This window comes from Otolemur garnettii, unplaced genomic scaffold (genome assembly GCF_000181295.1).
Source record: "Otolemur garnettii isolate 467f Iridium unplaced genomic scaffold, OtoGar3 scaffold00032, whole genome shotgun sequence".
NCBI lineage: Eukaryota > Metazoa > Chordata > Mammalia > Primates > Galagidae > Otolemur > Otolemur garnettii.
This window is the reverse complement of record NW_003852427.1, coordinates 12,099,245-12,109,127: the sequence shown is the minus strand read 5'-3', so window position 1 is coordinate 12,109,127 and position 9,883 is coordinate 12,099,245. Positions and strand designations below refer to the sequence as shown.

At 35.3% G+C, this 9,883-nt stretch overlaps 1 protein-coding gene across 1 annotated transcript in view; it reads left to right on the top strand.

Moving 5' to 3' along the window:
• Nucleotides 1-9,883, top strand: part of ATR (ATR serine/threonine kinase) — a 142,095-nt gene that overhangs the window by 42,555 nt on the left and 89,657 nt on the right. Inside the window, exons 18-21 of the mRNA XM_023513056.1 lie at nucleotides 1,073-1,203; nucleotides 3,953-4,096; nucleotides 7,527-7,620; nucleotides 8,937-9,062. Coding sequence (XP_023368824.1) covers nucleotides 1,073-1,203; nucleotides 3,953-4,096; nucleotides 7,527-7,620; nucleotides 8,937-9,062 — 495 coding nt within the window. The remainder of the gene's footprint in view (nucleotides 1-1,072; nucleotides 1,204-3,952; nucleotides 4,097-7,526; nucleotides 7,621-8,936; nucleotides 9,063-9,883) is intronic.

The window sequence follows — 9,883 nt, the reverse complement described above, 5'->3', positions numbered from 1 at the left end:
AACCCGCCACCTTAGGTGTATGTGGCTGGTGCCTTAGCCGCTTGAGCCATAGGCGCCGAGCCATCTTCTTCCTCTTTACTCTTTGCCTAAGAACAAATAATTTCACATTCCAACTCTACGAATTTTCTTGTTAACTCTCTGCATATTTCCTTCAAAATATGACATGATCATGCTTCCTGTATCTCAGCTACTGAGAAATTATATTGCCTCTTTCCATATTTATGTCTTTATCACAAGGAAAAAAAGGTAAGTCATTCCTTGACACAAATGGATTTATGGAATTTTAAGATGTTCTATATTTTCAGTCATATATACCTGATCTTCACCAAATACAAATACACTGCTTACTAACTTCCCTGTGAAGAGCACTTAGAAGAAAATAGAACACCAGCTTTTTCTGTAAAAGAGACTGTGAGATAAGTGTTAAGAATTATTTTTTTTTAAGTGTAAAGAATCATTGATCCAAGAGTGCTGATGTGTGAAAGTGTTAGGGATGGGTGCATTAGGATCTAATAACAAAAAGGTGAAACCACAACTCTGCATTAAACACACACCAAAAACAAACCCGGTGGGGTCAGTCCCTGACACCTCCCCCTGTTGGTATGCACTTGTTTAACTGTTGATCACTGTTGATCACCATTTACTTCAAAAATTTTTACAAGGCTTTCAAATTCAAATGATTTTAAATCAGTTTGGTTTATATATGTGCTATGTAGGAGTTTGGGGGAGATCTGAGTAAAATCAAATAGTATGTATTATATCTTTAGTAAATTTCAGAATTTACTGTTCTAGAGGACAACTTGATCAAAATATCAAATTACTTTCAAGAGAAAAGAAGCAATCAGAACGCAACTTGTAAAAAAAAAAAAAGAACGCAACTTGTATTTTTCAACTTCATAATTCCCACATAAGACGTTGAGAAAATTAACTGGCCAACCTTTATTAGACTTGTAGTGGTGTTTGAGAATAGATGACACCCTGTGACTTGGGTGAGAAGCACTTGTCCTTGGGCTTATTTGCTTCTGGCAACTTGTTTATAGGCTTTTTAAAAAAGTACTACTTAACTTTCTAGGCCTTGAACAGTTTGATGTCCTTGATGAAGTTAATGGGACCCAAACACGTCAGTTCTGTGAGAGTGAAGATGATGACCACGCTGAGAACTGGCCTTCGATTCAAGGATGATTTTCCTGAATTGTGTTGCAGGTAAATGACAGCCTGAATTCATTAATTCTTTTGCATTTCCTGGTAACACTAACTTGACTTTTTATTTATTTGAGGCAAATTGAGTTCAAACTTTAAATAATTAGGGTAGTAAAATCCATTTGTATTGAAAAGAGAATATATTTACCTTTAAAAACGTTTTACTACAGAAATAAGAGAATTATTAATGAAACTCTACATAACCTATTTCCCAACCTTGGAAGTTGTCAACATTGCTAGTCTTACTTAATTTATTCATCTTACCTTTTTTATTGTTAGTTGGAGTATTTTAAAGAAAATCCTAGAATCATATCATTGTACATGTAAATGCTTAAGATATATCTAATGGATAAGGGCATTAAAAAAAATAACTTCATAACTTCTTCATATCATGAAGTCCAGGTGCAGTGGCTCATACCTATAATCCTAGCACTCTGGAAGGCTGAGGGGGTGGATTACTTGAGCTCAGGTGGAGACTAGCCTGACCAAGATGGAGACCTTGTCTCTACTAAACATAGAAAAACTAGCTGGGCATCATGACAGGTACCTATAGTCCCAGCTAATGAGGCTGAGGCAAGAAGATCACTTGAGGCCAAGAGTTTGAGGTTGCTATGAGCTAATGACAGTATGGCACTCTACCCAGGGTTACAGAGTGAGACTGTCTCAAAAATAAAACCAAAAAAGGCTCGGCACCTGTAGCACAATGGTTATTGCGTTAGCCACACACCAAGGCTGACGGGTTTGAACCCGGCCCAGAGCAGCTGAAGAACAATGACAGTTGCAACAAAAAATAGCTGGGTAATGTGGTGGGCACCTGTAGTCCCAGCTACTTGGGAGGCTTAAGCCCAAGAGTTTGAGATGAGCACTCTTACCAGCACTCTACTGAGGGTGACATACTGAGGCTCTGTCTCAAAAAAAAAAAAAAATAGTAATAATAAAATCAAAAAGAAACATTCTTTCATTCAAGGGCTTTAACATTAATTAATGAACATTGTCTAAGTCCATTATTTCATTCCATGTGAAAAAAATAGTCTTTTTCTAATTTTATTATTCCTTTTGTATCTATTGATGGAATTCTTTTTAAAACAAAATAAACTTCCTCGTAAAAAATTTGGCTAGCCAGATGTGGTGATGCATGTGTGTAGTCCCAGCTACTTGGGAGGCTGAAGTAGGAGGATAGCTTGAGCCATGGGGCTTGAGGCCAGTTGGGGAACATAGTGAGACTAGCTCTTTAAAAAAAAAGAAAAAAAAAATGTTTAACTACCCTGAAATATAGTTCACACAGGAAAAGCAGTTCATATAGGATAGGTAAGATAAATAACTTCAACATTGCCATTCGGTTCCCAATTTGTAGAATATAGATTTGTGCCTCAGCAACCTCTGGTAAAAATTTTTCTCCTTTTTTTGTATTATTTTGATCACATAGCTTTTTAAAAATTAGGTGAATTTTAACCCTTTAAAATCACTATTTTTTTCTTTTATTGCTGAAAGTGTTCCATCTAAAGTCAATAGAAACCACTTTAAGTTGGTGCCTGTGACTTTTGACATGACCCCCAGTAATCTTTTATAGATTCTCTGTTTTCTGGCAGGAGAAAATGTCCGAGGTTCATCTTATATATTTCCTGCCATGATCCAGAAACAGCAATTTCCTCCAGGGGCCCTAGCTCTCATTCCTTTAAGCCCAGATTAATTCCCAGTTTAGGCACTCCTTAGGCCTACTTGTTGCTACTGAGTTATCATTGCTTCTAAGTCTCAAGTGAATAGAGATACTAGAAAATTTGTATGATTTTACAAGAGGAAAAAAAATAAGTTTGTATTTTCAATTTAAAGTGTACATAAGTTTTGACTTAAGTCTTTGGTTTTATACTTCAGTTATGCTCTATGTCTTTGTTCCTCATGACTTATAATAATGTATTTACTTAATTTTTCTTTCTGTCTATAGATATAGTAATGTAAAAATGACAATTTCAGTATTACTGCCAAGAATAGGACTGTTGAATGTAGTCTAAGCTCCTTGGATGTTCTTTTTGTCCTTAAAGTGTATCCTGTTAGAGATGTATAATCAGAATATGTGTCTTTAAAGTCACAGAAGTCATTATTTTCTGTGTGTATTGCCACCAAGTTGCTAGTTGTTTTAGTTTTTAAAAAATGTTTAGGATTGCTTTTTTTCTCTATTTAATTTAAAAATCATATACAACATTTGTATACTCCCAAAATCAAATTTATGTAACAAGTTGCATTTCTGATAGACACTCATTATTGTTAATAGTTATATATTCTGTTTTTAAAAATATAAACAGAATATACACACACACTTTTTTTTTTTCCATTTTTGGCTCTAAAACATTTTTCCTATAGCTTTTTTTTTTGAGACAGATCTTGCACAATCATAGCTCACTGCAGCCTTCAACTCCTGGGCTCGTGTAATTGCCTTGCATCAACTTCCTGAGTAGTTAGGACTACAGGCATAAACCATCATGCCTGGCTAATTTGGGGGTTTAAAAAATTTTTGGTAGAAACAGAGTCTTGTCACCTTGCATTTTTTTGACTTGATGTAATTTGTACATCACTTTATTTGAATTTACAGTACTGATCTTTATTCTAGTTTTAAAGCTGCCTTTTTATTGTTTATGTTTTGTTATGTTATGTTTGTTTATTGTTTATGTATTGTTTCTTCAACTAGTAACTAATTGATGGAGCTTACAAATAATAAAAATAATGGGATCTAATTTTTATTTGTTTTTTCACATAGAGCTTGGGACTGCTTTGTTCGTTGCCTGGATCACGCTTGTCTAGGCTCCCTTCTCAGTCATGTAATAGTAGCATTGTTACCTCTTATACACATCCAGCCGAAAGAAACTGCAGCTATCTTTCACTACCTCATAATTGAAAACAGGTATTGTAACTGAAGCTGCTAATAAAAGTTGTAACTTTTTAATTGAATTTTTATATATCAACATGTTGGATTACTGTTGGTACTATTCACTTTTTTAAATTTCAGAGTTCGTCAATAAACAATAGTAATTTGCATGTAATCACATATTATTATATATTGATTCTGTTTCATTTGTGGCATTATTTTATTTCCATTATAATTATTTTCTGAACTCATTAAACAATAGGTTAGTAATTAAAAACTACTTTTTATTAATTGTGAAAGAGTGAAGATTTCTTTCAAATTAAGGCAGTCAGTTGAATAACAGGAGAAAGGATAGGCAGGATAGTCACCTACTTTCTGCAGCTACTTTAGATGAATCCCTTTTAACTTCATTGCATTAACCTTTGAGCTAGCCACTCTTCCTTTAAGTTTTTATCATGTTTCTTCATGCTATTGCTAGAACAGTCATTTATTTTTATTTATTTAGTTTTTTAGAGACAGAGTCTCACTTTGTTGCCCTTGGTAGAGTACTATGATATCACAGCTCACAGCAACTTCCAGCTTTTGGGCTTAGGCGATTCTCTTGCCTCAGCCTCTCGAGTAGCTGGGACTACAAGTGCCTGCCACAACGCCTAGCTATTTTTTTGTTGCAGAGGGGCTGAGGCTGGGTTTGAACCCACCACCCTCAGTATATGGGGCCAGCATCCTACTCACTGCCCTCAGTATATGGGGCTGGTGTCCTACTCACTGAGCCACAGGCGCCACCCTAGAATAGTCTTTTAAAATCCTCTCTTTAATCTGTATCATTCCAGTATACAGAGACATTTTGTGGTTCTGCATTTCCTAGCTGATAAAGGTTGCTTAGCTTGACCTTTGAGGCTTTCCAAACTCTGTCCACAACTTTTTTCTTAACATATTTCCACATGATTTTCCAAAACAAGCAGTGAGCAATAGCCAGTGTGAACTTGCTGTGGACAGAATATGCATTACTCCTTTCCATTTTTATTATTGACTCAGGCTGCTTTTGTTTTCTTTTTAGAGACATAGTCTCACTTCGTTGCCCTGGGTAGAGTGCTGTGGCATCACAGCTCACAGCAATCTCCAACTCTTGGGCTTAGGCAATTCTCTTACCTCAGCCTCCTGAGTAGCGGGGACCATAGATGCCCACCACAATGCCTGGCTATTTTTTCTTGCTGTTTGGCCAGGGCTGGACTTGAACCCGCCACCCTTGGTATATGGACCAGAGCCCTACTCACTGAGCCACAGGTGCTGCCCAGACTCAGGTTGCTTTTTTTTTTTTGAGACAGAGCCTCAAGCTGTCCCCCTGGATAGAGTGCTGTGGCATCACAGCTCACAGCAACCTCCAACTCCTGGGCTCAAGCAAATCTCCTGCCTCAGCCTCCCGAGTAGCTGGGACCACAGGCGCCCACCACAACACCTGGCTATTTTTTGGTTGCAGCCATCGTTGTTTGGCAGGCCTGGGCTGGATTCGAACCCACCACCTTAGGTGTATGTGGCTGGCACCTTAGCCACTTGAGCCACAGGCGCCAAGCCCTCAGGCTGCTTTTTAACCTGACAGGTCTTTCTATATATTTTGACATTTTTTCTCTCATTTTACTTACTGTTAGAGGTTATAGTTCCTTTGTTTCTGGAAGGTTAAAATTTAAGTATGGTTTATTTAACTACTCACCCATATGCTGTTACTAATCTCTTTAATTAGTTTTAGTAACTGTTCTATCAGAGAGAAAGCACAAAAGAAGGAAAGGTTAATGTGTTTTTATTTAATTAAAATATATTTACTTTTGATATTTTGTACATGATAGAAAAATAAAATCTCTAATTTAGATCACTTTCCAAATACCTTTTGTATTATTAGGCAAAACTATATTTTTGCTATTTGTTATAGAGGAATCGTTTCTCTACCTTTTTCCTATCATGACAAAAATCCTTTTTCACTTTAGTGTAAGACTGAAGACCATAATTGCAGAATGAAGGAATTATTCTGGCTTTATTTATTGTTCCATCCCTAGTGTGTAGACAGTGTTTGGCACATAGTAGCATATAGTAGTTATTTAACACATATTTGTTTCATGAGTTATTAAAAACTAGACTTTAGAAACACTTATTTGGACCCAGAAACATTATTTACCATATTGGACACAAATTAAAAATTATAACCTCCAAAAGGATTATTTATATATATCCTTAGCTGTAATTCTTTATGAGGATTGTATATTGGAGTAGGCTTTGACTATCTATTGCTATATTCCAAATCACTCTCAAACCTACTGTCTTAAAACAGTGAGAATTTTTATTTGCTCATAATTTTGAAATCTTGGCTGGACTCAACTGGTGAGTTCTGTTGGTCTTGCCAGTGGTCACTGGTTTAGCCATATTAGCTGGCAGGTGGACTAGCCTCTCTGTCATGTAGTCTCAGAGCTTCTCTCTTTCTCTCTACATGGCCTGTTTATGTTTAAGGTCAAACGTTTTACATAGCAACTCAGGGCTCTTCAGAGCATAAAAATGGAAGCTTCCAGCCTTTTTAATACATAGACTCCAAGTTAGCACAGCACATCCTCTGCTACAGTCTATTTTTCTAAAACAAGTCATACACACAGCTCAGATTGAAGAGAAAGGGACTGTATACAGGATGGCCGTAAAGTTTGTGTGCAGTTTAAAATAAACTACTTTATGGAGCTGGAACATATTCTTAGCAAAGTATCTCAAGAATGGAAGAAAAGTATTCAATGTACTCAGTCTTACTATGAAACCAATTTATAGCTTTCTTATGAAAGCTACAACCCAATTATAGCCCAAAAAGAAGAGGAAAAGAGAGGATGGGTGGAGGGAGAGTAGTTGGTGGGACCACACCTATGGTGCATCTTACAAGGGTACATGTGAAATTTACTAGGTGTAGAATATAAATGTCTTAACACAATAACTAAGAAAAGGCCGTGTTAACTAGTTTAATGAAAACAGTTCAAATTGTATATAAAAATTAGCACATTGTACCCCATGATTGCATTAATGTACACAGCTATTATTTAATAAAAAATAAAATTTAAAAATTAAATAAACAAACTACTTTAAATTACACATGAACTTTATGGCCATCCTGTGTATGGATGTGTATACTGAGATGGATGGTTTATTGAAGGCCAATGCAAGAGACTATTATAGGGTGATTTTCTTAGCTTTGGGTATTTGCCACTGTTTTTTTTTCTTTATTAAATCGTAACTGTGTACATTGATGCATTTATGGGATACACAGTATACTGATTTGATATATAATATAAATTTAGCTGAGCATCTTAGACATGGTTGGAAAGAACTCTGTGCACGTCAGTAGGCAACTCACACTTTTGAGTATGAGTTAAGTCAGGCTCAGTTTCGTATTTTTTTAGTATCCATATTCTTGGCAAATAATTCTTTTTATTCCAACTATTAGGGATGCTGTGCAAGATTTTCTTCATGAAATATATTTTTTACCTGATCATCCAGAATTAAAAAAGATAAAAGCAGTTCTCCAGGAATACAGAAAGGTATTTAATTATTTATTTATGATTTAGGAGATCATTAATACAAAATTATATTATTGTATAAATCAAAGCTTTCTGCTTTGAATCAGTTCTGTAGGGACTCTTAAAACTATGTATTATCTTAAAAACTATGATAAGTTTATAAATAAGAATACTAATGTTCTCATGTAAACCTTAGCCTCGAAATCCAGAACTTGTAAATGTTTGTAAATAACTGCTAAATAATTTCATTCTCTTACACTAAACCCAGCCTTAATGTTATCTCTGTCAGTAATAATTAACCATGTTCTATTTAATACAGCAAAGATGAAAGAAACCCTTACCTAAATTCCTCACAGCTAACTAAAGAAAACTTCACTACCCCTTAGAAAGCAAAAGTGACTAGAATCATATCTAGGGATAATACAGTTCTATTCCCATAGTTAATTCCTGTTAAGTAGATAATGCTCCCATGAATTTTGACTTTTGGAGGGAAGTTTTACCATTTAGATTAAAGATGTAATAGCATTAGGTAGAACAGAGTGCAAAGAATTGTGCAGTTTTGTTCCTTTATTACCCAAGTTAATGTGTCCTGACTTGCAGTCCCCAGAAGAAGAAGCTGCCATAGCTAAATGCCCTGAAAGAAGAAAGAAAAGCTGTGGGATGATTCTAGTTTTGTTGTGCTACAAACCCTGGTTTAGAAATGTCACATCTGAGTTGATTCCTGAGCTTTAGAAGGAGAATAATACATAGTTCTAGTACTTGAACTATAGGATAATTGTAACCTCTCTGAAATTATGAAGTTATTAATAGTGATTTCATAGCACTTTGGGACAGAAAGTGGGATACTTGATCTTAGGTAGTAAAAGAAAGAAGTAAATTACTTACATAATCCATAGACCTGGTTCAAGAAAACTAAGTAGCTCTCTGTAAAGTTTTTTTTTTTTTTTGGCATTTTTTGGCCGGGGCTGGGTTTGAACCCACCACCTCTGGCATATGGGGCCAGCGTCTACTCCTTTGAGCCACAGGCGCCACCCAGCTCTCTGTAAATTAAGGAAAGCCTGTACTTCTTCTCAAGAAGCATTTATTTTAAATAAGAAAATTCCTATTTAGTTAGGATAAAATTTTTCTCCAGACCTAAATATTTTAGAATGAAATCCTTTTCCTAGAGAATCACTATAAATAACATATACTGTACAAGGAAATTTTATCATGTCTTAAAACTAATTTTTTAAGAGTATAGTATAAATAATGATTATTGTATAGGGAATTCAGGCCTTTGGAAATGTTTATTAAAATAGTCAATTAATAAGGTATGTCTTTCTGTGCCCTTCACGTAGGAGACTTCTGAGAGTACTGATCTTCAAACAACTCTTCAGCTATCTATGAAGGCAATTCAGCATGAAAATGTAGATGTTCGTATTCATGCTCTTACAAGCTTGAAGGAGACCTTATATAAAAATCAGGTAGGCTAAGCCCATACAATTAGAAAGCTATAGTAGCGCAGAAGAGTTTGAAGTTTAAAGAAAAGATGACAGGTTGGCATTTTTATTTGAGATTCAGTAGATTCAATGAAAGAAGTAATTTTTATTTCACCTAGATTATCAGATCCAACTGAGAACCAGTAACTTATGAGACGTCCTTTGAGCCTAAATCCCAGAGATTTGCATTTTATTCTTATTTTTGAAGGGTCATAGTTTGGTGGTTGTAAGTTACTACATCTTCCCAAGTGAAGGTATGTTTGTATGGCAGCAGTTAATGTGAGTCTTCACATATTTTTCCTCTAGATATGTCATATCAAATGTCACCAATCTTACTGTTGAAAATTTTGACTGAATTAACTCTGCTAGTTGTAATAAAGTTACATTTTTAAGTTTACTTTTTCAGGGGCCCAGTGAACATTATTACTTACTTAGGTAATATAATGTAGATTACCCCTAAACTTGATGATAGTGAGAACTGGTATTTAAAATACCAGACCCCTATAAATGTATACATTAGAAATAATTTAATTGAGTTACTCATTCTTACATATCAAGAACCCATATGGTAAGATGTGAGAGCCTATGACTGTCATGAATTATTTGGTTACAAAACTAGGTTATGTTTCTTTTCATGATAGGACAAAGATACATATGATGATAATGACTACGTGGTTTCTGGGGCAGTGAGCTTGTATAACCAATGCAGGTAGCAGGCAGTGTGGAGATGATTCTACCAGATGTAAGGAGCCTTGAATGTCCTCCAACTTAGGCTTAATGCCCTTCTGACTATGGGTCTACATTAT